Below are 27,529 nucleotides of genomic sequence, written 5' to 3'. Positions count from 1 at the left end.
AACATTTTTGCTGCCTGTTTGCGTAATGCTTACAACCCACCCTCTTTGTACAGAAGTAATATGTTTTCATACGCTGTGACCTGCTTTAAAGTGTAGTGGTTTAGTTAAATTGCCAAACGAAAATACAACTGTTTTGACACTTTTGAACTTTTTAACCGTTGCTTTTATAAAAGGGATCTTGACTGAAGCTGATCACTAAGCTGAAATGAAGGATATTGGTATATTCTGACTGCATGGACTACCTATATCTTCACAGGCAAATCAAGATATAAATATATGCAATAGTTTTTTGTTTTTTTCTAAGCGCAGCCTTCTGATTATCTGACTCTTCCTGCTCCTAGAGTTAAATCTGTTGTTAAGGTCCCTGTTGGTCTTCAGACCACCCTAACAATCCTCAAACAAACAAATGAATAGGGGGCCAAACATTCCATCTGCATCCTTTTAGGGCTCAAGGGAGGAATTCCAAAGTAATGGAGGTGAGAGGTGAAAGGAGAAGGAATGGAGTCCAGACCAAAGGTCAGCTAAGGCAGACTAGAGTCTGAATGTGATATTTAATTTTGCTCTGTTTTCATTAAACTTGCATACCCATGTTTGTCTCAACAGTGTTGTGTTAATTCGAGCTTGAAATCAGGTAAACCAAAAGAGCAACAAAAAAACTGTTTTGAATCTGTAATCAACAACAACTAATACCCATGTCCCTTTGTTCTCAGACAGTATATGCCTGAAACTGCAGGCTTGACTAGACTGGCTTTTACTTCTTCCCCATCACTATGCTTCACTACACTTAACAGAACCTTTATAGCCACACTGTGCAGTTTAAAGCACTTAACAGGTTTTGAGGCGTCCACCAATAAAAGCTCAAAAACTCCATCTTCCTGTCCACACATTGGTGTAAAGTTTGTTTCGGATGTGTGAAAACTTGACATGAGGGAGAGAGGTGAAGCCCAGGTTGGTAGATCTAGTATGCACACTGCCTGGACTCAAGGTCTGGTTTCTTCACAATGTTTAAACAGGGATCAGGGAATCGTTCTGCTAATAAGAAGAGGAGACTGAGACAAAAGACCATACAGTGATGGGCAAGCAGCAGCTTTAGTCCTCCACCATCTCTCCCCCACTCAGCTGCATACATGTTTGTGTATTTTAGGGGTGCCTCTCGCCTTGGAGAAATTCTCATTATGCATCTTTGAGGGGTAAAGTGGCTGGGAACGCACAGGGGCTGCATGTTCAGCTTGTGTTGTTCTGTTTTGTGGTAGAGGCCTTAGCATTTGTTCTCCTGGCTGACTCAGCTAGCAGCTGAGGCCCCTTTTGTCTCTGCTGACTCTGGATGAGTGTGTTTCCCCTTGCACCCCAGGCCCCACACAACGTCCCACCCCTGTTTCACCAATGACTTAGAAATACATAGGTCAGAGGTCTCCCCAAGGAATTGGATGGGTGGGGGTTTATCTGGGAAACTTTGACCTTTTTGTGTGCACTAGTGCAGAATAGCCTGCTGCATTTTCTTCTCCAAACATTATACTTACCCTCCCCCAACTCAGAACCTGTCCCTTTATCCCCAGTGGAGACCCTCTCCCCCCTGCCAGCATTTTGGCCCCAGGGCAGTGGCAGTGGCAGTGACCTTGGCTTTGGCTGTGAATTGGCCCAAACCTGCTGCTGCATCACAACTCCAGCCCCTGCGTCTCCTAAACAAGCAACGCAGCAATGTTTGAAAAGGACAAAAGCAACATGGGCACATTGTCTAAACACAAAGATCAACTCAGACTGGGCACTGTCCTCTGGCTTTACTGTTCCTCCACAAAGTCAAAAATGTTACCTTTCCAGTCATGTTTTATGAGCTCTAGACAAGTAAAGGAATAATTCTTCTTCTTCTCACAATTAGAATGATTATGTTCTGCAGGAATGCATTGATTTCAACCACAGTGACAGGGATTAGTGACTGCACACATCATCGCTTTAGTTCCGCTCTAACTGCATATATAAACTTTGCAATCTTTACACAAGCAGCAATGTCTAAACCTCCACTGTGTCTTTTATGGGCATACTAAGTATGTGTAAGATAATTTCTGAAGTGTTTGTGGTAGAACATATGTTTTGTGGTAAAATTGCAATCTGTTGCAAGTACATGAACTGAAAGTCTTTACTCTTGTATTTTTTCCTCAATAGTTGTCACCAAGACTCTGACATATCTGGGGTCAAAAGCTTGTCAGGCTGCTGCATGTGTGGAGTTGATCATTAAGGATAGAATAAATTCCACAAGAGCCAATTAGAGGGGGTTACTTCTCTATGGCAAAGGATAAAAGATATTGGCCATTGCCAGTTTTTTAACCTGTATGTCTGTCACTATGCTTGTGCTAAGAATCAGGGATGTTAGAAAACATGGAGCTTAGAAAGCCTGTATTCTTTATCTACTAAGTTATATTTTTGATTAAAACTTTATATGCTCAGAAAAAGTATTATTTAGCTTTTTAAGATTTTTAAGATTTTGTTGTGCAAAAAGTCAGATATTTAATTAGGTAATTTTTCTTTTTTTGCAATTCAAAAAAAATGTTTAAACAAGAAGAAAGTAAGGACAACATTGTTTCACACGAACACATATAAAATAGGTAAATCAAAAGTGAAGATCAGTGCTTACGGTATTGTAAAAAAACAACTAGAGAGCTGTATTTTAGTATGATTTTATACTTTATGATTGCCATTAGTGCTATTTCACAATAAAATTATCTTTCACCTGTTGGATGGACTTTCACCGAACATGATGTTAACAGTTTATTTGTATTTTTAAGCTGTTGTGACGCCAAAGCTTGGTAAGAGCGAAGAGGATATTGTGAGAAAGAAGAAAGAAAGATAGGGAAATCCATCCATAAGCACCCCTCCCGCAGACTACCACTCTGGGTCTCTGAGCAAGACCCTCGACCCCACACTGCTTCCCGGGCGCCCCACGATGGCAGACCACTGCTCCCCAAGGGGATGGGTTAAATGAAGAGGTAGATTTCTCCAATGTGAGATAAAAAATTTTAAGTTATTATCATTAATTCAAGAAAAAAATTATATATTTTAAGAAAAAAGAATTTATTTAGATTTCTATTTTTTGCAGTGTACAAAACCATCTGAAAACACGGAGCAAACAGAGCTTCAAACTACAGTCAAGTTAGAATATAAAATATCAGGAGCCTATTTTGTCAACTTAAGTGATTTCCAAGTCTTTCCAGCAACATAGAAACATTCAATCTAGCTGCTGTCCTTTGACCTCCTCAACCTGACAGCTTTGGTTTCAGGGTCAGCGTTCGACAAATAGAGGGATGCAAAGAGTGGATGTACCCTCTTAGCTCCTAGAAGTCTGCTTTTTCTGTGAGAAAATGCTAAAATGCTGCTCTCTAGACCCCAGAGTTGTGATTTATCTCTATAACACTTAAGATCAAATAAAAGCTTTGATAGGGACATGTGCTTAGTTTCTGGTAAAAAAGAGGGGGAAAAAACTACAGCAAAAAAAAAACCCTAAACAAATGTGCACTGTGTGCTTAGTCTGTGCATGAATATGCAGCTGAGATTCTTTTTTCTCTCTTACATCCTGACTAAAAGCATAATTTCTTTCACAGCAGGCTAAATCTCAGGCTCCATCTGCAGACACGCTTAAAGTAGCTTTTTTTACTGGGCATCAGAAGATGAGATATTTATCTTTCCTTTGCTGGATGGAAAGTTGTGTCACCTTTGCAGTCTGTCTTTAATCATTTTTATGCAACCGTCTACCATTTTTTCCTTTACAGGTGTAGTTTTATGTCACGCGTTAGTGAGTTGTAAAAGGGGCTGCCTTACTGCTGTGGTGTAAAAAGAGGAAACATGATGCTTGTGGCATAATAGCCCTCTCCATTTCCAGCATGGACAGTATTTGTGAGTGAAAGGATAGCTTTAAAGTGGTTACCTGGGTAATATGTGCTTCTGTCTGACAATTTATGGTAGTGCCTCTTCTCTCCACTGCAGGGGTTTAGATCAGATGAACCTAAGGACTGGTGTCAGAACTACCGATTACAGATAAGTTTTTTGTAGTAAAATGCATCCCCTTATATTCCGTGTAACATTTTTAACACTGAATTATATATATATTGCAACTGTACTATATTGAGGGGCTAGTTTCCTGGTTTTAAATATTCATACACTTTATGTTATCCAAAAAAACAAAAACAAGAAAATACAGCTAAATGATCTCCAAGTGCTTGACGGTTAGTTCTCTAAATTGAAGATTCAGTTACAAGCAACTCTCAGCCTTCCCTGTGTCTCCTATAGCAAAACATTCTTTAGTTACTGGTGATTCTTTCACCACCATCTTCTACAGTTGGGTTGGTGTGTTAGGGTTGATGTGCACTGTTGCTTTGACACATCATAGTACTTTGCACATTGGCCAAGAAGCTCAGGTTTTGTAACACATACGCAGAGTACCATACCTTTTTTCACATCTTTGTGGGGTCTCCTACATGGCCTGTGGCAAACTACAAACTGGATTTCTCATGGCATTCATTTAACAATAGTGTTCTTCTTTCTACAATTCCTTAAACATTTGTGTACTGCTGAAAATAAATGTTCTAGTGTTGACAGATTCTTTCACCTAAACCTTAAACTCTTACAGAGTCATCATGGGCTGACATTGACCTCCTGGATACCTCTGTGGTTCTGTTTAGCCATCCTGTCACTTTATGCCGATGGCTGTTTTTTGCTCGGTGGCAGTAGTGGCGTGCTCTTTTTTTGTTTTTGGATGATGGTTTTTACAGCACTCTTCTCATTGTCTATGTTTGTTACCTCTGCCAAGGAGGTTATGATTTGGTATTTTGTTAGCTAGGAGGATAACTTGAAAGGTTATGAACGTATTTTAATGATTTTTTTTTACCAGAGGTGCACCTCATGCTAAAGAACAATCTATTAAATTTGTGTCAATCAGATCATAATCCGGATACAGGATTTTTTAAAACTAATTTAAGATTATGAAATATAAATATTTGACAGAACAAGGATTTCCCCATACATCACAGGGTGAAGCAGGGACTATTGACAGCTTCAGCATTGAAACCAACAAGTATTATTCTGAAGACAAAAATACAAAAACAGAAGATAAGCAAGTGTTGTGGGTTTTTTAGCAGGATTACTGAAAAGTTATGAACAGATTTTGATGACATTTGTTACAGAATTGCGCTTCATGTGAAGGAACAGTTGATAAAAATTTGGTAATGATCCAGATCATGTGAGAGTTTTAGCTATACTATAGGTGTAGGTCACAATATGGGGCAAAATGTGCTGCTCAACTCTTTTCTAGTTCAATAATGTTTTCAAATAAACATTTCAGTCTGTCAGCAGAAGATCTGCATTCATACTGAGCTGAATTTATATGCAAATAAACCCTGTTGAGCAATGTTATGCTAACTCAGGGCTGTCAGTCACATTGAATTTGATTAAGGGGTACCATAGTAAATGGGTCTAAAATTCTTAATTGTTAAAAAAAATGAGAATAATGTATCTAGAATGTTTCTTCTGTTACTAAGAGAAAAGTGTAAATGTATGGCACATCTTGGAGCATACATTAAATGGAATCACACTGAGATGTCTTATGGTTTCACCAATAGCATTAAAGTAGTGGGCATATAGCAAATGCATCTATTGTTGCAGCTCTACAAGATATATGTATACATATAAAGCTTTTAGTATCACAGTGTTTAAGCTGTTTCAACTTTATACTGCTTCTTATATAGCATCTACTCCATTAGACCCATGGTAAAATATGCATGTGTTTAATGTCATCATCTGATCATTGTCAAGAGGGAACATTGAAAATGATCTAAAACCGTCTGAAACGTTATTTTAAAATAAAGATCAATAAAATGTTTTTTTTTGCTTATGTTGATTATGTTTATGGATGGAGTGTTTTTATAAAGAGCAATATTATGGGTTTTTTTTTTCCTGTTCTTGAGCTTTCATTTTGAATTTGTTGCTTCAAAAGAGAAACATTTCCAGGGTGATGCAAATCCAGGGTTTTCCTCTTTTTTTTTTCCAACGCAGACCTTGAAAAAAGTGTTTCTTTATCTCATAATATGTTATTGCAAACATATCTGTGAAGTCTCTGTTTGCACATGCTATAAAGACAAAGGGCTTTATTTCCCCCCTGATGTCGGGTAACATTGAGTGATAGTGACAGTTCCTGCTTCTCCTCTCCCTCCTGCCTCTCTGCCTGAGTTGCAGATATATTTTTTTGGTGAGAGCTCAATGCCATGGGAATGGTTGGAGAGTTGCATTGACAACAAGAGATAGGATGGATACTGATTGCATATTACCATTTGCCAGGATTAGTAGGTTTTGAGGCAATCTGCGGGCTGGGTGAATCCCAGCGATCAAGTCTGCCGGCAGTCTCAGTGGAAGCATGAGGGAGGCTGAAGAAAGGATGACAAATAATGCAAGGAATGGAGGGAAAACTAAGATTTTTTACTTGGCTGGGATGAAAAGATGTGCTGGTGACAGTATCCTCATATTATAAAATTAGCTGGTGGTAATTTTTCATATATTAAGGAGCTGTTCTTATTGTTATCATGTTTTCTAAGGGCTCAGGCCACTTGCAACTGCCTTAAAATTATTGTATTTCATTTCCATCTAAGTTCCCTCTATAATAATTTTAAAACATTTGCACACATTGTTCTTTCTTTTTCTATTTGTTTTGCCTCATCAGTTGTGGATCCTAGTAATTTAAACTGATGATACGGAATTAATTTCTTTAAATAACTGAGCTGATGCTGACTTAATAAAATCTCTGAACAGAAATAGCGAAATATTTCCTCTTTTACCTTTGTCATCAGTTTACTTTCTGTGTCATACATGCGTGCCCCACATCACCCCTCGAAACATCTGTGTGCCCCAAACGTAATGGCACCACATTGGTCCAGATTGTGATTAATGGTCGCAGTTGAGCCTGAAAAATTCCCCTGAGTAGGTGTCAGTTGGTTTACGCACAGAAGAAACTCATTACAGCTGTCAGCTGGGATGATGGCACAGGGAGGACTGAGAGGGACTGTGTGTGTGTGTGTGTGTGTGTGTGTGTGTGTGTGTGTGTGTGTGTGTGTGTGTGTGTGTGTGTGTGTGTGTGTGTGTGTGTGTGTGTGTGTGTGTGTGTGTGTGTGTGTGAAGGAAAAAAAAAACACATTTCTGCGTAGTTTACGGTGTACTATCATGGGCGCTTATCCTTTCTATATATCAGTCATATTGAATGAATATGGGTTTTATTTGAAGTAATGCATGGTACAGGTCAGATAGATTTCTGCATAACAAGGATTTCTCAGAAAGACTAAACTACTCTCTGCCTGAACTACTACTCTCACTCTGAATTCTCTTAAACTGATTTTACAATAGTTTTGGTTAGAGGTTAAAATTCCAAATCTTTTAGATTTGCATGCTTTTTGACATTTAAATCGTGCATCTTGTTAGTGTTGTATTTAAAGTTCAATCAGAGTACTGCTCACATCAGCAGCTACAAAGGATGTAGATTTCTGAGACAGCTCTGAATGGTTGACCCCTGCTGCATCTCTGATGAATGTGTTTGTAGCTGCAGTTGATGGTGCTACATTCTTGAAAGCTGTGATGAGAGAATTGGTAAATCAGCACAGGCATGGAGACCGGGGAAAAAAAAGATACAAAGCTGGAATCACATCTTTTTTGCGCAGTAAACATGCCTGTTTTTGGAGCTTCTGTTGTTGTCTCTGCACATCGGGAGTGATGAAGGCTTGAGATTTATACAGTTGGTTTTATCATTTGGGAAGCCCTGTTTAAAGGATGCTCTGAGACGCAGTGGAATGGATGGGCCGGTCCCCCCCTGCTTTTAGATTTCCCATGGGTGTGCAAGATGCAGGGTCATCCATCTACCCCTGGGATCAGACCAACCCCCGACTCAACGTCACTGTCGGATAAATAGATAACAAAGCATTTTAGCCTCCCGTGAAAAAACACGCTCCACAAATCAGGATACATTATTTCCTCTGAATTAGTATCCTCTCTGCAGGCGATCTTTGATCAAGAAACAGTAAAGGAAATTAAAAAAAGGGCTTTTCGACAGCAATCCATCGCACTCTTTTCAAAATGGCCTCTGTAACCAACAGTTGTTCTCTAATGAGGGGGAAGTAATGAGTGTCAGGCCAAGGAGAATTGTGGTACCAAATGTCCATCCAGGTTTTGCAATTCCATTCATTTCTGGCTGCACAAAACAGGAGGCAAAGACTTTCTCAAGTGGAGTTTAATTATATAGCCATTTCTATACAAACATAATTTAACCTAAACATCTCAAACTCATCAAAGTAAATCAACAACAAGATTTAAATAATGTTTGTTAGGACTTACTGGAATACGGTGAATGATTTAAAATGATTCCTGTTGGGCATGAACTCTAATATAGTGGTACATGATGGAAGATGGACCTCATTTGAATTCTTAAGGAGGCTGTTGCATCAGACGTATTGGTGATATTAATTAGATATGTGGCCTCTGGACAAATAGAGAATTTGCACTGAGAAGTCATCTTTCAGTGAGAGAAGGAAAAATGTCTACAGCGTTTTAAGGTACATTGCTTATGGTGATTAATGCCTGGAGAATAATGGTTGTCAGAGAATATTTTTTAACTGACAAAAAAGGATACCATCACCATGAGCATTGTTAGGTATGAGCTTGAATTCATTTAATAAAAAAGGAATGTGAATTTATTCCTTCACGGCTTGGAATTTCAGAGCACTTAACAATAGCTTTCTGCTCCCTGAAACACCCAAGAGAAATGAATTTCATTACTTTAAAACATTTTTTTCAGCTGTCAGTGAAGTCACAGAAAGAAAGGTGAGAAATCAGCAGTATTTAGAGGGACTGAACCTGACCCACTAAGAATAGCTGCTGCTCTTCATGTCTTTTATCATCTGTACCTAAAAATCTAAATTGGATTATTTTGCTTGTATTTTAATTATGGGATAGCTCAAGTGTCAGCTCTAGTTTTAAACAATGATGAGAAGTCAATTGAACCGATGAGTTTAGAAGGATGCTGGAAACCATTGAAAATCCTTGGATTATACTAATTACGGTACCCTCAAAGGTACACTTAGACTGCCTTCAAAAATATTATTTTGTTCAAAAGTCGAAATGTTACTTCCCGATTCAGGCATACACATTTAAACATATTATGTTATGGAGTTCCTAGCTCAGAACTTGCAAAACTTAAGGTTTGGACTGCAGATATTCTGGAGACAGCTCATCAGATATCTAGTGGAGTCCAGAGTCTGGCTTTTTTTAGAGCAAAATCAGGACTTCTCGTATGCATCAAATAATCCAAAAGACAAGTTCCAGTGAAGTTTTGTCTCCAGGACAGGATTTTATCCTTCTGGATCTATCCCACATGCAATGTCCTTATTAAGGTGGTCATTTAAAGAAAGAAACAAAATTAAGGAAGGAACTGAGCTAAGAAGAGAGCAATGTAAAGGGTTTAAAGCACTGATAGGGTGAAGCTCTTGTCCTCAACTCCTTTTAAAAGTTTTTTTTTATATTCAGTTCATTTATTCATGGGCAGAATATATTTTATTTCAAAAGATCTTTAAAAATAATATCTCTGATGGTGTTTGCATTAAGAACATATTAATTATTCTGGTATAAGGTTAACCTAAAACTGGAAAAAATTGTCTGATTTATGTGTGATTTTCTAGTTTCAACTAAATGTTTGTCCATGATGCAGAGCTCAATGTTCAAGAGTACAAACACTTTAATGTCATGAAGGTAAGGTGGACTGAAATGTAATCAAATAACAGGTACATCAGAAGTGTCCTGGTAAGTGCATATTAGTTAGAACTCAACTATATAGTCCGAAGAAAATGACTTTAACACCATTTTATGTTAATGTGGTAAATCACACTAAAACCCTGGTTTTCTAAGACCTTAAAGTGAAAAAGGACCTGAAATAGATTATTCTTGTGTCTTTTTACTCACTTAATTAGTTACGTTAAAACAATAGCTTGATGTTAGCAGGGTAGGACCTGAAAATGTTGTGCTAAAGTAACTAAATACGCTTAAGTCGGGGCAAAAGATATGTAATTTTTTGTGTGTTTTTGCAAGCAGCACCAATACTCACAGATCATATATGAGCTGAGATTTTAGAAAATTATATCAAAAGCATTTGGAACCTTCATTACCCAATATGGATTGATGCTCAGTGTGAGTTGTGCAAAACTAAGCAATTTGAGAATCTCTGTCTAGCAGCTTAGACTGAAACTTGGCAAGACTATGAAGACAGCTGCTCTCATTAGTATCCTATCATCTTCGCAGCATATTGGCTCCAAAATTTTCCTTTTTCTGTCTTGGTGGCCATGAGTTTTATAAGATGGTGTCCATTTGAAATACACCATAAATTGACAAATATTTAGTTTATTGTTTTGCTTGCAGTTATGTTACATATGTAATAAAATACTCAAATTTGTTTCAACATAAACCAAAAATGTATTTTCAAGTTATATGATTATTTTATAGGTTAACTGTGATTTTTTTTCAATCATCATATATAATTAAAGACTCTTATCTGTATAAGATTATAAATAGTCCATAAATTAACTAACATTGTTCTTAAAGATTTGTCGTTTACTCATATTTAGTGGAAACTAAATAGCACAGCTGTGTTTTTTTTTGTTTGTTTTTTCTGTGTCGGGACAGGCTAGTAAAGGGGAAATACCAACGCTACTTACATTCTGAACACACACAACTCACATTGGTTATTGAAAGGGACCAGGGAAATGTTATGTATGAAACAAAGACAGCTGTATTTGAAAGTAAACAAGATTATTTGACCGGCAGTGCTAGGATCACACGGATCCCATGTTTGGAAAGCATAGAGATTTTATAATCTCATCAAAGCCATCTCTGACTGCAGTGAGGGAAAGTTTGAAGATTTTTAAGAGTTTTAAAAAAGTTCATCCTGGGAAAAAAAAAATGTCTTCTGGATGTATTCTTCTGTTGTTCTCAAATATCAAATCCTTTGATAATTGCCTGTGAGTCTTTGCATATCCAAATAGTTATTAAACATGTTTTTCATTAAAATAAGTATTCATATCAAAAGACTTTGCAGAAGAAGAGAAAAACACACAGATAATTTCAAATCCGCTTTTCTCTTTTGTTACTGGTTTGTCTGTTATTTTAGCTCCTATTCCTGTTATATTTTCCTACCAACCTGCTCCCCCCCTGCTGTTATATGCTCCTCTTTCTCTCGTGCTTGTCCGTAATCTCACAAAGCCGTGAGAGGGAATCATTTGAATAATCCCTTAATTTTCAGCATCTGTTGAGTTTTAATGGCTCTCCCTTTAATTAGGCTCTGCATGCTGAAGTAAGTGAAGGATGCTAAGTGTGAGATTTAGGTCCACTGTGAATGGTGGGAGCATTAAGCTGGGGGGGGGGGGCTGTAATGGGCGGAGTAGGAGCAGGAGGAACCAAGGGTGTTGATGTGCTGCAAAGGAGACTGATGGTAGTGCTGTAGCGAGGGGTGTGGCAGGCAGGGCGAGGGTAGCTGAGGAGGCCCTGGCTTTGTCTCTGAGGTCGATGGGCTGGGTGAGAAGGGCCAATGAAAAAAAACAAAGCAGACGTTGAGAAATGTGGCACTCCATCATGCTGCTATTGTGCAGTATGTTATTATATCTGCCTAGCTCAGCATCCTGCAAATTGATAATACAGCACCAAGAGATATCTCTGTGTTTACACAGCATAATTACACTGATTAACTGTTTGTTCAGCATTTTGCAGACAGTCTCATAATGTATGTTATGACAGTAATAGATACTATGTTGAAAAGCCTATCTTTTACTTAAACATCAAGTGGTTTATAGTTACAATATTTACTGCAAGATCAATTCATATAAATGCATGTGGTGGTTTCACCTATTCATACTATACCTTGCCTCTCTGACATTTTCAGCTTTATGATTTCTGCTGAGATGGACTGAAACATATTTGGTGGGCAGAGACACACACACAAAAAAAAACATTTCCATTGAAAGCTTTAGGATTTAAAGCTCCAGGATTTTTATTATCCAGGTAATAGGAATCGCTGGGGAAATCGCCAGCCTGCTGTTCCCATTACCCTGAAAGCCCCTGGACAAGCAGCCTGAGAGAAACTGCACTTCACCCGCACTCCAGAGGGTGGCAGTAATAAAAACGCACAACTAATTTTACCTTTACTTCCATAGCCAACAAGCTATAAGGAAATAACTTAGTTTTATTATATTTTTAATCAGCCTGCATCTTTAGTAAAAGTAGTATTTTTTTTTTATAAAAGCTGCATGAATTATTTATTATAACTCAATTTATTAAAATAATATCCAGTTAAATCTCAAATATTTATGGCACAAAAAAATAATTTTTTGTCAAAATATTATTTATTACAAAATGTACACGGAATTAATATCTTGAATTTATAATCATAAGCAAACATTTATGTCTGGTACAAGCTGCAGACAGTAGATGATGGAAACACTTTCAAACAGATTCTCAGCAGCCAACAAATAGCATCCAACTCGTGACATCTTGTAAGCATAGAACCGTGAAAAATCAACAAATATGTTTATTTATATATGTAGATAAATGAAGCACACTCTACTAAATTAGGTTTCCATGGAAATCAGTTTAATGAAAGCATATGTTTCTAAATTGTTAAAGAAAAAGTAATCTTATCAGTATATTCTTTAAACATAAAATGTTTAAATTTTGTGGCAAATATATTATATATTGTATTATGGAATTTACAATTTTTAGCACTTATCTCATAAACACTGTATATTTACTTTCATTCAATATGAACAGGGATTCCCACTGCTGCTAACACCCGACTTGCTCAACTAGCAAACCATCATCAGGCCTCCGCCACTCTTTAAAAGCATATTTTGTAGTGGGATCATAATCTTGATGAACTGACTGCAAAGGTAAAGTTTTGAGGAACACATTCTCTCTTAAAAACATCATTAAAAACTTTTTGTTTCCATTTATTTAACGGGTAATTAATGGCAGACTGGTGGGTCAGTGCAGCTGTGATAGAACGTACATCCCGCTACATACACTATATTGCCAAAAGTATTTGCTCACCCATCCAAATTATTGGAATCAGGTGTTCCAATCACTTCCATGGCCACAGGTGTATAAATTCAAGCACCTAGGCATGCAGACTGTTTTTACAAACATTTGTGAAAGAATGGGTCGCTCTCAGGAGCTCAGTGAATTCCAGCGTGGAACTGTGATAGGATGCCACCTGTGCAACAAATCCAGTCGTGAAATTTCCTCGCTCCTAAATATTCCACAGTCAACTGTCAGCTGTATTATAAGAAAATGGAAGTGTTTGGGAACGACAGCAACTCAGCCACGAAGTGGTAGGCCACGTAAACTGACGGAGCGGGGTCAGCGGATGCTGACGCGCATAGTGCGAAGAGGTCGCCAACTTTCTGCAGAGTCAATCACTACAGACCTCCAAACTTCATGTGGCCTTCAGATTAGCTCAAGAACAGTGCGCAGAGAGCTTCATGGAACGGGTTTCCATGGTCGAGCAGCTGCATCCAAGCCATACATCACCAAGTGCAATGCAAAGCGTCGGATGCGGTGGTGTAAAGCACGCCGCCACTGGACTCTAGAGCAGTGGAGACGCGTTCTCTGGAGTGACGAATCGCGCTTCTCCATCTGGCAATCTGATGGACGGGTCTGGGTTTGGCGGTTGCCAGGAGAACGGTACTTGTCTGACTGCATTGTGCCAAGTGTAAAGTTTGGTGGAGGGGGGATTATGGTGTGAGGTTGTTTTTCAGGAGCTGGGCTTGGCCCCTTAGTTCCAGTGAAAGGAACTCTGAATGCTTCAGCATACCAAGACATTTTGGACAATTCCATGCTCCCAACTTTGTGGGAACAGTTTGGAGCTGGCCCCTTCCTCTTCCAACATGACTGTGCACCAGTGCACAAAGCAAGGTCCATAAAGACATGGATGACAGAGTCTGGTGTGGATGAACTTGACTGGCCTGCACAGAGTCCTGACCTCAACCCGATAGAACACCTTTGGGATGAATTAGAGCGGAGACTGAGAGCCAGGCCTTCTCGTCCAACATCAGTGTGCGACCTCACAAATGCGCTTCTGGAAGAATGGTCAAAAATTCCCATAAACACACTCCTAAACCTTGTGGACAGCCTTCCCAGAAGAGTTGAAGCTGTTCTAGCTGCAAAGGGTGGACCGACGTCATATTGAACCCTATGGATTAGGAACGGGATGTCACTTAAGCTCATATGTGAGTCAAGGCAGGTGAGCAAATACTTTTGGCAATATAGTGTATCTTGGATGAGTCACCTATCTTACAACATGGTCCTCTGTCACATCGACACAATTTTAAAATAGGGCAATTCTGGAGAAACTGACTCCTCAGAACGTTTTTGTGGTGTATTTTCTTGTTTTAATACATATAAAAGATTGTTATTTTATTCTGTGTCACAATAAATGTAAAAAAGCAACATTTCTACACCTAGCTTCATAGGTTACTGCTGCTGCCGGTGGATCAAAGCTCTACACAAAGCTACCCACCAACAAGACCTTGGAAATATAAAAAGTAAGAGGTCTTTTGTGGAACCAAATATACATTAGAAATAAAGGACTCACAGAAAAAACATAAAGCATAAAAAACTAACATCAACAATGTGGAAAAAAAAGAACCTATATGACCAAATCGGAAGAGTGAAACTGAAACAAGGCAGCAGAAAAAAATTTAAAAAACTCAAGTAAAAAGGTAACATCTAACCAGGAAAATCTACAGAAATGATCAACTCAAAAAGCAAACTAATCATAACAATATAGACAACAATAATATATAAAAAACTAAACACAAAATAAAATACTTGAACTTCGATTAATGACAAAATAATCTTTTGTCTGTATTTTAAGTGGCTGACAAGGCAGCAGACCTTGTTTTGTAGTATTATTAATTTCAACCTGGAGAGACTCGCACAGAGAGAAGTTGCAATTTATTTATACAAGCAACACAATCATATTCTTCAAAATATTTATACCTAAGGAAAACCAGCTGATTGTGAGGACACATTGACTCTCTGCAGTCCCTCGCACTGAGCATGCATGTGGCAACAGTAGAGGGGAATACTCCCTTTTAACAGCAAAAAAACCTCCAGCAGAGCCATGCTCAGTGTGATTTAAGGAGACAGAAGCAGATGAAGACATAAACAAAAGAACTTAATTGGCACTCAGGCCCTGGCAAAAGACTTCAAAGCTGTGAATCAACATATTCTTAAATGAGTTACCTAGAAAAGGATTAGGGTAGTGTTCCCCGGAGCCTAAACACACCAGAGGGTGAGTGGTACTGAAAATGAGAAGGGAGATGGGGTGGAGGTGGGTGAAAGTTTGCATGCCTGTGGGAGACAGAAGCTGGGCCATGGTCTAAATAAATAAAGGGGAACTTGCAAGATGATTGGCTTCAGAGAAGGTGTGGCCCCCGAGTTGATTGACTAGAGCTGAACGAGGGACATCACAGGTGGTTCAGGGGAAGCTGATAAGAGTCTTCCAGATTGAATTTACACTTCGTTAGCCTGTTAAATGGTAAAACCAAAGTCACCAAGAAAAATATACATCAGCTGTTTTTCTCTAACCCTGGTAGGGTCTTGCTTGCCAATAAAACCAATGTAAATGTGGAAGCACCACATAGGGATGGGATATAAGTAGTTAACAGGTTTAGCTATTAATTAGTCCCCTTGGAGGCACTTGTGAGCATATAGAGAACTCAACTCTAAGCCCGAAATCATTAGGAAATCAAAAATAAAATAATTAAATACAACCCCTTGTATAATAGTAGCCTATGAATTTTGTTGAATATATTATTTGGGTAATATAAGGAAAAAAACATACTCATATACATTATATATACTGTGAGATTTTGAGTGCCAGAAAATCTGTTTTAATTCTTTAATTTTGGACTTGCATAAAATGTTTTTTTGTTGCAGCAACATGTATGACAAGATAAGTGATGACTAGAATTAATAGGTATGTAGCATTTTTGTGAGTAGTGAATATTATCTCTTTGCTGCCGCACCCACTTTGCTGCAGAGACTCATTATAGAGGCCATCAATCTTAATGTTTAACTTGGTGCACACCAGCTCCATGATATTGATCAACACAACAGCCAACAGAGAGTGACAGCACCTGATACAGTCAAACTTACAACACAAACAGAAAAGGCAATCACATTCTTGTTTAACACATTTATTTATTTGAAATTTTTCTTAAGCTGGAGGAACAGTGTTTATTTATTTGCCTCTTAGAGCACCAAATCATAACAATAAAATTTTAAAGTGTATTAATAATAGTAAAAAAAAATTGCTTTTTTGAGCTTTTCAGCATTGATTAAGGATGGTTCTGTTGGGAGCTGGAGAAAATCCCATCTTTCTCCAGCAGAGTCCGCCGTGGATCCTCTGAGGGAGCCTCCTGCACAGGTGCAGCTCATCAAGACCATCAGAGGATCCACTACTTAAGCTGTCTTCAGACCTTGCCTCAACGCCGCAGTGTTGTTCCAGTTGGTCAGCGCTAAAGCCTTGCTCCTTGTGAATCTCCATGACTTTGAATCCAGATTGGATTCTAACTTCTCTCTCTGTGTTCCCAGGTAACCCGAGTCTCCTCTGTGAAAGCTCTAGGAGAGCTAACCTGCCGAGCCGACCCTCTGAGCCAAACCCTGAAGACTTTCTGAGAACCCCCAAGCAGCTCAGGACTAGAGCTGGAAAAACCAAACCAAGGTCTGTTCGAGCTAGACGTGAGACGCTGAAGCAGCTACGGACTCTGCTGATAAACTCTTCTCCAGAACCAACAGAAACTCCCCCAAGGAGAATAACTCAAGAACCCTCAAGGTACTATCTGAGCTCACTTGAAAACCAAACCCTGCCAGCAGTACATAACAGCTCTGTCTCTCACGCAGACTCCAGTGAAACCAGGACCCAGGCCCGAACCAGATTCCAGTACACTCTGTGTTTGTGCTTAAATAAACTGTTAAACTTTTATCCTCGTGTCCGCCTTGTGGTGTTCTGCATAACTGGGTCTCCATTTGAGAACCCATCATGACAGAACACTGCGGCCAAACTCAAGGCCCAGCAGAACATCTCCGTCAACTACTAGAGGAGCGGGATGCCCAAATCCACAGACGGGTTCAAACTCTGAGTGAGTTAAATTCTCAAATTGATTTCCAGGATCATCTTGTCCGTAATTTCTCTAGTAGATTGAACAATGCTAACGCTACCCCTTCTCCACAACCATTTCCGGGTCCTGTTCCCCCTCCGAGGTCACCAGCAGTGACGTCATCAGAGTTCCGCCCCAGTCTACCAGAAAAGTTCTCTGGCAGAATGAAAGATTGCAGGGGATTTTTATTTCAATGTCATTTGATTTTTATGAACTCCCCTGGTTGTTTTCCCACGGACCACAAGAAGATAACAATTATTCTTTCTCAGTTAACAGGAAGAGCCTTGGAATGGGCTCAGGCCAGATTTGCATCCGACGACAGCTTAAACTGTTATTTTTCAGACTTCATCTCAGAATTTAACCAGGTATTCAATCAGGAAACTGACCAAGCTATGGATTCCAGAGCTCTTTTCAGCCTCAAACAGGGAAATTCATCGGTGGCAGACTTTTCGATTAACTTCCGGGTTAAGGCGGCAGCTTCCGGTTGGAACCAAAGCGCCTTAAAGGGAGCATTCTTCATGGCATTAAATGAACAGATTAAAGATGAACTAGCAACCCTCGACGAACCTGCTTCCCTCGAAGATTTAATCCGCCTCTCCATTAGACTTGATAATAGGATTCGAGCCAGAAACAGTTCTAAGAAGCTGAGTAATTTCTCTCCTGCCTCTCTTAACGTGACTGTATGTTCTCCCTCTACAGAGCAGATGCCCACTCAGAGGTCTAAGCCCCAGTCTCTTCCATTGCCGGTTCAGACCTCTCACTCGGGAGAAGGGGACTCCGAACCCATGCAGGTGGGACACACTAGGCTTACTCCTGAGGAGAGACAGAGGCGATTCCTAAGTAAACTATGTATCTACTGCGGCGAGAGTGGACATTTTATCGCCTCCTGCCCGGCAAGATCAAAAGCCGGGGCCCGCCAGTGGATCTGAGGAGTCTGGCGGGCCAAATTAACACAACAAAATCTCCTCGTTTGTTGCTTCCAGCCACCCTCTTCTGTGATAACCAGAGTCTCTCTTTTTCCGCCTTCATCGACTCAGGCTGTGAGTGTAATTTAATAGACTCTAACCTCGTCCAGCAACTTCACATAAAGACCGTTCCCCTCTCTCAGCCTCTCTGTGTGTCAGCCATCGACGGAAAAAGACTCCACCGAGTTACCCACCAAACCCAGCCCCTCGAGCTACTTCTATCAGGTAACCACCGAGAGACAATAACCTTCTTTGTTTTTCCCTCTGCATGTTCCCCGCTAGTCCTCGGGTTTGAGTGGTTGGAGAAGCATAACCCTCACATTAACTGGACTAAACGTCTCCTGGAATCATGGTCCACTACGTGCCACAAAACATGCCTTCGTTCTGCTGCCCCTATGGTGGGGCCTCCTAGTGGTGGGGGGGAGATGGACGCTCCTGACCTTTCTTCAGTTCCCTCTGAGTACCATGACTTAGCCCCTGTCTTCAGTAAGGTCAGTGCTACGTCCCTACCTCCACACAGACCATACGATTGCGCCATTGAACTTTTACCTGGTGCTCCTCTTCCAAGCAGCAGACTGTATAACATTTCCAAGCCTGAAAGAGAAACTATGGAGAAATACATCAACGAATCATTAGCTGCTGGAATTATTCGTCCTTCATCCTCTCCGTTGGGTGCAGGTTTCTTCTTCGTGGGCAAGAAGGATGGTTCCCTGAGGCCTTGCATTGATTATCGGGGTTTGAGCCAGATCACAATTAAAAATAAATACCCATTGCCTCTTCTTGCTTCTGCCTTTGAACCTGTACAGGGTGCTACAGTGTTTACTAACTTGGACTTAAGAAACGCCTATCATCTTCTGAGGATACGAGAGGGCGATGAATGGAAAACTGCCTTTAAGACTCCTTTGGGCCAATTCGAATATCTGGTAATGCCCTTTGGTTTAACCAACGCTCCTGCCTGTTTCCAGGCCCTAGTAAACGATGTTCTCAGAGATTTCCTCAACGTGTTTGTTTTTGTGTACATTGATGACATTCTCATTTATTCCAAGGACCTCAATGAACACAAGAGACATGTTCGCCTTGTCTTACAGAGACTACTGGAGAATAAGCTGTTCGTGAAAGCCGAAAAGTGTGAATTCCATCAACCGTCAGTCACCTTTTTGGGGTTTGTGCTCGAGGGCGGCCAGGTAAAACCTTCTGAGGATAAGATCAAAGCTGTTTTAGACTGGCCAGTCCCTGAAAACCGAAAACAGCTACAGAGGTTTTTAGGATTCGCTAACTTCTATCGTCGATTCATAAGAAACTACAGTCAAACCGCCCTTCCATTAACCTCTCTTACCTCCATCAAACGAACCTTTCAGTGGACCCCCGAGGCTCAAGCAGCATTTGAAAAACTAAAATCCTTGTTTTCCAGAGCTCCTGTTCTAATTCAACCTGATCCAGCTAAACAGTTCATCCTAGAGGTGGATGCTTCTGATTCCGGAGTTGGAGCGGTTCTCTCCCAAAGGCTCGACTCTGATCAGAGGATACACCCCTGTGCTTTCTTCTCCCGTAGGCTTTCTTCAGCTGAACAGAACTATGACGTGGGCGACCGTGAGCTCCTGGCTATTAAACTGGCGTTGGAAGAATGGAGGCATTGGTTGGAGGGAGCTGAGCATCCAGTTCTCGTGTGGACAGACCACAAGAATCTGGCTCACATCCAGTCAACAAAGCAGGCAAATCCTCGCCAATCCAGGTGGTCAATCTTCTTCTCACGTTTCAACCTTATCATTTCCTACAGACCCGGATCCAAGAACGTGAAGCCCGATTCTCTCTCTCGTCTCTACTCCGTCGATCATCCTGAGACACCTGAACCCATCCTCCCAGCTTCGTGTACCATAGGAGTGGTCAACTGGGAGATATCGGACCTCATCAATTCTGCCCTAGCCACAGAACCAGACCCAGGTACCGGTCCGCCTAACCGTACATATGTCCCATCTTCAGTCAGGTCCCGTCTCATCCAGTGGATGCACGCCGCCAAATTCACCGCTCATCCAGGAGTGAGTAGGACTATAGCTCTCATCTCCAGGCGCTTCTGGTGGCCCAAACTCCACAGAGACGTTAAGGAGTATGTGTTGGCTTGCCCCACCTGTGCCCGCAACAAAGCCTAACACCAACCTCCTTCTGGCCTGCTTCAACCACTTCCTGTTCCCTCGCGTCCATGGTCTCATATAGCTATAGATTTTGTCACCGGCCTCCCTGTCTCCCGAGGTATGTCCACTATTTTAACCATTGTTGATCGTTTCTCGAAGTCCTGCCATCTGGTTCCCCTCAGGAAACTTCCCACGGCCTTCCAGACAGCCCAGCTGTTAATAAAACATGTTTTCCGGCTTCATGGCATTCCCCAGGAGATTCTATCGGACAGAGGTCCACAATTCATCTCGCAGGTATGGAAGGCTTTCTGTTCTGCTCTCGGCTGCAAACCATCTCTCACTTCAGGTTACCATCCTCAATCAAACGGCCAGACAGAACGCATGAACCAGCAACTGGAATCCACCCTCCGCTGTCTCACTTCCAACAACCCCGTGGATTGGAGTCAATACCTCCCGTGGATAGAATATGCCCACAACTCTCTCCGTTCTGCATCCACTGGACAGTCCCCGTTCCAGGTCAGTCTCGGATACCAACCACCTCTTTTCCCTGCAGATGAGAGAGAGATATCGGTGCTGTCCGTTAACCATCACATCTGTCGCTGCCAGAGGATTTGGAGGGAGACAATCGCCACACTCAACCAGTCAACCGAGTCAGTCAAGCGTTTTGCTGACGCTAAGAGACGCCCCGCCCCTGAGTATTCTGTGGGCCAAGAAGTTTGGCTCTCCACTCGAGACATCCCCCTCAAGGGGATGTCTCGAAAACTCTCCCCGAGATTCATTGGACCTTTCAAGGTTTCTCGCATCATCAACCCCTCCTCTGTCCGTCTGCAACTTCCCCAGTCCCTCCGTATCCATCCCACTTTCCATGTTTCCCAGATCAAACCTGTTTCCTCGAGCCCCCTGTGCCCTCCGTCCGACTCCCCACCACCCGCCCTGGAGGTCGATGGCCATCCGGCCTTCACGGTGCGCCGCATCGTGGACTCCCGTCGACGAGGTCGCGGATGGCAGTACCTCGTCGACTGGGAGGGCTACGGACCAGAAGATCGTCAGTGGGTCCCAGGCTCGTACATCCTCGACCCTGCACTCATAGAGGAGTACGAGCGTTCCTGTCCGTCCACTTCCTCCGGACCGCCAAGGGGCGGTCGTTGAGGGGGGGGTACTGTTGGGAGCTGGAGAAAATCCCATATTTCTCCAGCAGAGTCCGCCGTGGATCCTCTGAGGGAGCCTCCTGCACAGGTGCAGCTCATCAAGACCATCAGAGGATCCACTACTTAAGCTGTCTTCAGACCTTGCCTCAACGCCGCAGTGTTGTTCCAGTTGGTCAGCGCTAAAGCCTTGCTCCTTGTGAATCTCCATGACTTTGAATCCAGATTGGATTCTAACTTCTCTCTCTGTGTTCCCAGGTAACCCGAGTCTCCTCCGTGAAAGCTCTAGGAGAGCTAACCTGCCGAGCCGACCCTCTGAGCCAAACCCTGAAGACTTTCTGAGAACCCCCAAGCAGCTCAGGACTAGAGCTGGAAAAACCAAACCAAGGTCTGTTCGAGCTAGACGTGAGACGCTGAAGCAGCTACGGACTCTGCTGATAAACTCTTCTCCAGAACCAACAGAAACTCCCCCAAGGAGAATAACTCAAGAACCCTCAAGGTACTATCTGAGCTCACTTGAAAACCAAACCCTGCCAGCAGTACATAACAGCTCTGTCTCTCACGCAGACTCCAGTGAAACCAGGACCCAGGCCCGAACCAGATTCCAGTACACTCTGTGTTTGTGCTTAAATAAACTGTTAAACTTTTATCCTCGTGTCCGCCTTGTGGTGTTCTGCATAACTGGGTCTCCATTTGAGAACCCATCATGACAGGTTCCTTGTCTTTCATTAAAGGCTAAATAGGGCTTTTACTCCCTATAAAGCAATACAAAAATAAAACGTAAAGCTTGACTGCCAGAAATAACTGTCAGGCCATGCCTTATAAATTTTAGCACAGGTACATTGGCTTGGGTGCATTTAGATCAGTCGGTTTGCTTCTTCAGCCTCATTTTCATCTCAACATCTGTCGCTTTGGCTCCTATAGCAGATGCTCTGGTAAATTGATGCTTTTGCTCACGCAAGCTCCAACGCAAGAAGGTGTCATGGTGACAGTGTGCTGGAGAGTGGAGGGGATGAAGCCAATTTTCCTTCCTCAGGTGATCAACATTGCATACCCCAAACCAGCTGATGGATTATTGGTTTTGTTCAAGCAGTGCACTGGGTACAGAACAGAGGGAAGCGCCTTTGAGACTAATTGGGCAGCCAGCCAATAAAATATCATATCTGCATTAAAATGCTTTGGTCACGGTCCCAGCACAGCGATTGCTATTTCATGGAAGCATGTTTAAAGGTTGTGCAAGCTCTCCAAACTGGAATTGCACTACACCTTCTCCATTATTCATGGGTCATCTCTGTTTTACTCATTTACCAAGGTGGAGTGAGGGTGGGTGTTGCAGTCACTGCCACTGCCTGAACAACATGTGCTTAATGATGTCACAGGCTTGAGAGGACTTGTGGGAGTGGGGTGAGGAGTGTGATCAAAAGCTGCGCAGATGCATGCTAGAGGTGGCTGGTGGCAAGGGGAAGGGAGTGCAGTGACATTATAACATATCTAGTTGCAGGTTTGACTGCTGCTGCAGTAAGTTTATCTCCGTAACAGCATCATTACATCTGTCATATCAATGAATCGTGCCGACCACAGGAGAAAAAAAAAACACATCTACAGAGCTGTAAAAGCCACGAAAATGGCTAATCTCATTTGGTGAATTGTTCAGTTTAGTATGCAGCTTTCTCTATAATGTGGCAGGTTTTTGATCGGTATGTTTTGCTATGCGTCTGTAAGTCTGAGTCTGAGCTATAAAGATCATTACCTTCGGTCGTTAGGCACAAAACAGGCCAGTTCAAAGAGGCGTAATTGAAACAATCACCATTTAATCTGCATTTTTTAATTAAATACATTTGTCTTGCTAAGACTAATGGCTTAGATTTGCTCAACTTTAAGTCTGGGTTAACATGACCAAGGATGGAGAGGTAAAAGGTGAAATACTTTAACAATACATGTATACCACAATATGGACACATCCACATGCATTTGTTATTAGGTATTTGTTCCTACTTGCATATACTCCAGCATAAGCAGGTGAAGTTTCTTTTCATCTGATTTTCATGCTGATTTCTGCTTGATTCAGACTGCTTTTGTTTAATGTGAAACACTCAGCAGGACCATCCCTTTCACTTTTGACTACATCTGAGTTACAGTGCATCTACTTGTTGAAAACACCGTGCCTCACACTTCCTGTCTGCATCCCTTCCTCATATTATTCCCTCCATCATTCTTCTTTTGTCACAAACTGTCGAACATATGTTGAAGGAGTGATCTCCCCTCTGTGTACTGGTGTATGGGTTTCTTTTTAGCATGCAGCCCGTCCATTCTCTCTTCTATTGCGGCAATTAGACCTGCTTCATTTCAGCCAGCGGCGTCACGCTGGTAGTGGACACTCTTTAATCATGTGTGAGTGTCTGTCAACAGAGAGCAAAGGAAGAAAGTGAAAAACAAAAGCTGAACAGGTCTGGTGGGGCCGTGCTTTGGGAGGAGTGAGAGCGCCTCATGTCTCTCACAGCACAGGGGGGTTGAAATGGTTGTGTTCCAGTCAAGCTTTTTACATTAGCATATGTTTACGCATGACGGCCATTACTGAACATTTTTAGAGTGACTACAACATTTAACAGTAAGAGGCTTAAACACCCTGAAGATTACAAAAGTCTGATTTTATTTACAACTGGTTCAATCAGTTAAAAATTCTCTTTTTCTGTTTGCATTTATCTTGATATGTTTCTCTATTATAATTCTGACAATTGTGTCTGATTTTGTGTGGGTTTAAAGGGGGTGAGGGCCTCTTAAAAAGTAATGTTTTATGCATGAGGGCCAAGGGTGGGGCCCGCTAGGGGTGTGTCAGAGGACACACACAAGAGCCAAATCAGTGAGCACCATGAGTACTTGGCAAAGATACACTATATGGCTCCTTTAGGCAGTATTTCTCTTTTGTTCGTAGATAGAAGCGTCTCAGTATATTTGGACATTACTGTATCGTAAAAAAAAAAAAAAAAAAAAAAAGGTGTCTTGTGTGACTTATGTCCTCTCAGGATCGTTTTATTTGAACAAACCTCTTTGCTTTTTATAGATCCATTATTGTTTTGCAGTGGTCTCCAACCCTGGTCCTCAAGATCTACTGTCCTACAGATTTTAGATGCATCCCTACTTCAACACAGCTGAATCAAATGATTGATTACCTTTTCAAGCTATTAATTTGATTCAGCTGTGTTGAAGCAGGGATGCATTTAAAATCTGTAGGACAGTAGATCTTGAGGACCAGGGTTGGAGACCACTGGTTTGAAGTGATATAAGTGAAACATTACTTATCAGATCAATGCCGACAATTAATTTTTTAATGGCAAGTGATTTACTAGTAGTAATAGAACACCAACAGGCCCGATGTGCATGAGGCTGGCTGACAATTAGCTTAATCATTGAAAGTTTGAGTGAGAGTTTGAAAATGATAAAAAATTGTTAAACCAGTGTGGTAAAGGTAGCCTGGTGCACAGTGTTTAATCATCTGTACAATAAAATACAAATTGCTATGGTGTTTCAGCTTTTTTGGGGTTTTTGTAACCTTTGCCATTTTGCGTTAGCCTTTCACTGGACAAAAGGGGCTGGTATCTGGGAAGATTCAATAAGATCACAGTATATGGATCTAGCAGGTATCCGGAAAATATCCGGACAGATGTGATCTTTCAAATAGCCTTTAGTATAGACATATATATTATCTATCTGGATCTGTGTGTTGTGAAATTATGTCATTTTTTATTTTTTATTAAAGCCTGAAAATGTTTTCTGTCATCAGACAGACTGAGAGAGAATTGTTTTAGATTTGAAATAGACAATACCTTGGACAAACATTGCATCAAGCAGAACTAAAAAAGAGACAATATAAAATATTAATAATTAATGTAGATTTTCTCTACAATGACTAGATAATGCAAACATTCTGCTTAAATATTTAGCATTTAAGCAGAGAGGTTTGCAAAGCGTTAGTTTCTATCATTTGTTTCTCAGTCTTATGTCTCTCCACTGTCTCCTCACCTTAGCCACTACAGGCATACAGACATCCTTAGTCTAATTCTGCTAAAGGTCTTTCCTTGTTTGAAACATGAGGAAGGCTTTTTTCCATCAACACAGTTTCTAAGCAATACACAAAAGGAAACTCTTGTGTTTTTCCTCTGTAATATAGCAAGGTCACGACCCTGCTATATAAAATGCCCAGATATGACTTATCTTATAATTTGGTGCTATATAAATGTATGGAATTAATTTTCATTAAAGCTCCTGACATCCACCCAGGGATCTAAGGTCAAGTCATGTTGGAGAATGCCGCTTCTCTCATTAAGCTGTGTGAAATAATTACAGCGTTAAACTTTGATATAGCGCTGGTGCCACTCTGCTTTATAGTGTTGGCTCTCTATGTGAACTATTTCTCACTAAGTTGTCTGCTTTTATCTGCTGACCTTTAAAATGCACTCTAGTTTTTCTGTAATTACATCTAAATTAAAATAACCCATCAACACTGAGATACTTTAATTAATGTCAATATCAATTATGAGAGTCAAAGTATCAACTATTGATATGTTAAGGTACAGAAAAAAACATTTGTTTTTAAGTACAGTAAACAAGCTGTTATCTGAAAGGCAAACAATATTTCAGACAGTAAATAAGAATGCTTATTGCCGTCTCTTCCTGAAGCTAATCAATTAATGTAGGCTACATTATGGAGCAAGAGGTTATGAAATAATCAGGGTTCTAGATGGTCACGTTGTAATAAAGTAACTAAGGGAAATAAGTCGTCCTTCGTCCAAGGTAATTAAGGCTGACATTTAAAAGAGGCCACTCCTGTTGAAGCACGTGGGAGAACGGAGTGAGAGGAGAGGGGCCTCTCTCTAATTGAGTTTGCTGCAGGCTACAACTTTGATTATGCTTTTCTTTTTCAGGGAGTAGATATGTGAAGTGCAACTGAATGAAGCTCTCAGTAGGGATATTGATAGTGGTTTTATTATATAGTAAATCTAAATTTGTGCTTTAAGGAGAGATCCCTGCCTGCAACAAGGTGTGTGGTAAATGTAAAGGCTATGCATTATGAAAGAAATTTCAAATTTGAGCTTGTTTTTTTAAAAACTAGGTCATTACTAGCAGATGATAAATATAGGTTGCTTTATCTATATTTGTTAAATACGTTTTTGTTTTATTGAAGTCGAATGATTCAGTAAAAGAAAGCTTTTACTAAATTAGTCTTATGGATTTTTGGTCTCTGCCTCTGCATCTTCATGTAATCTCATTGAGATTCTGTAATACTCAGATCAAGACTCTACGGGGACCATGCCATCTGTTGCAGGGCTCCATGTTCTCTGTAATTACAGGTGCTTCTAGCTCTGGAGCTTTTTTTATAACATTATGGCCTAAAGTCCCATTCTGTTTCTCGCTCTCTACAGCTATGGCAGACTTCCATGTCCAGCCAGAGTCGGTGCACGCTGAGGAGTCTGGTGTGGCTCGATTCCAGTGTCAGATCCATGGTCTGCCAGAGCCGGTCATTAGCTGGGAAAAAGACAGCCGCCCGGTGGACACTACAGATGAGAGGTTGGGTTGAGCATGGCCTGAGGCTTTCTATAAAACAGTGGGACATTTCATCAATGTGCCTGACATTCTTTTTTACTTTCTCTCTTTTTAAGGTATACACTGCTGCCAACAGGTGTCCTGCAGATTACAGGGGTCCGTGAGGAGGACAGTGGGAAGTTCTGCTGTGTGGCACACAACAGTGCAGGAGTAAAACACAGTGCAGAGGCTCTGCTAACAGTTTCAGGTACTCATCAATTACAGATTTGTATCCCACCAACAATGTTTCCTTCCCACTCTATATAAACCCTCCATGAAACAATATATCCTGTTAAACCACTTATCATATGCTCAGGCGCTAATTCCCCACTAAAGTCCTTGTAATGGTCTCCATGGAGATTGATGCCAGCATTTACCAAATGTATTCACCATCTTAGGAGATACGACCTTTTGTCACATTAGATATAAAAATGTCTCTGTGTTGTAATAACCAAACCAATGCTTATCTGAAATGAAATAGAAGA

At 40.9% G+C, this 27,529-nt stretch overlaps 1 protein-coding gene across 1 annotated transcript in view; it reads left to right on the top strand.

Annotated features, from left to right (window-relative positions):
• The window catches only part of igdcc3 (immunoglobulin superfamily, DCC subclass, member 3), an 82,201-nt gene that overhangs the window by 18,829 nt on the left and 35,843 nt on the right, over window positions 1-27,529 (top strand). Inside the window, exons 3-4 of the mRNA XM_038283876.1 lie at window positions 26,885-27,029; window positions 27,122-27,252. Coding sequence (XP_038139804.1) covers window positions 26,885-27,029; window positions 27,122-27,252 — 276 coding nt within the window. The remainder of the gene's footprint in view (window positions 1-26,884; window positions 27,030-27,121; window positions 27,253-27,529) is intronic.

Source organism: Cyprinodon tularosa, unplaced genomic scaffold (genome assembly GCF_016077235.1).
Source record: "Cyprinodon tularosa strain WSP-4 unplaced genomic scaffold, ASM1607723v1 ctg197, whole genome shotgun sequence".
Taxonomy (NCBI): domain Eukaryota; kingdom Metazoa; phylum Chordata; class Actinopteri; order Cyprinodontiformes; family Cyprinodontidae; genus Cyprinodon; species Cyprinodon tularosa.
Note: the sequence above shows the minus strand (reverse complement) of the source record. Positions and strands in the feature narration are given on the sequence as shown.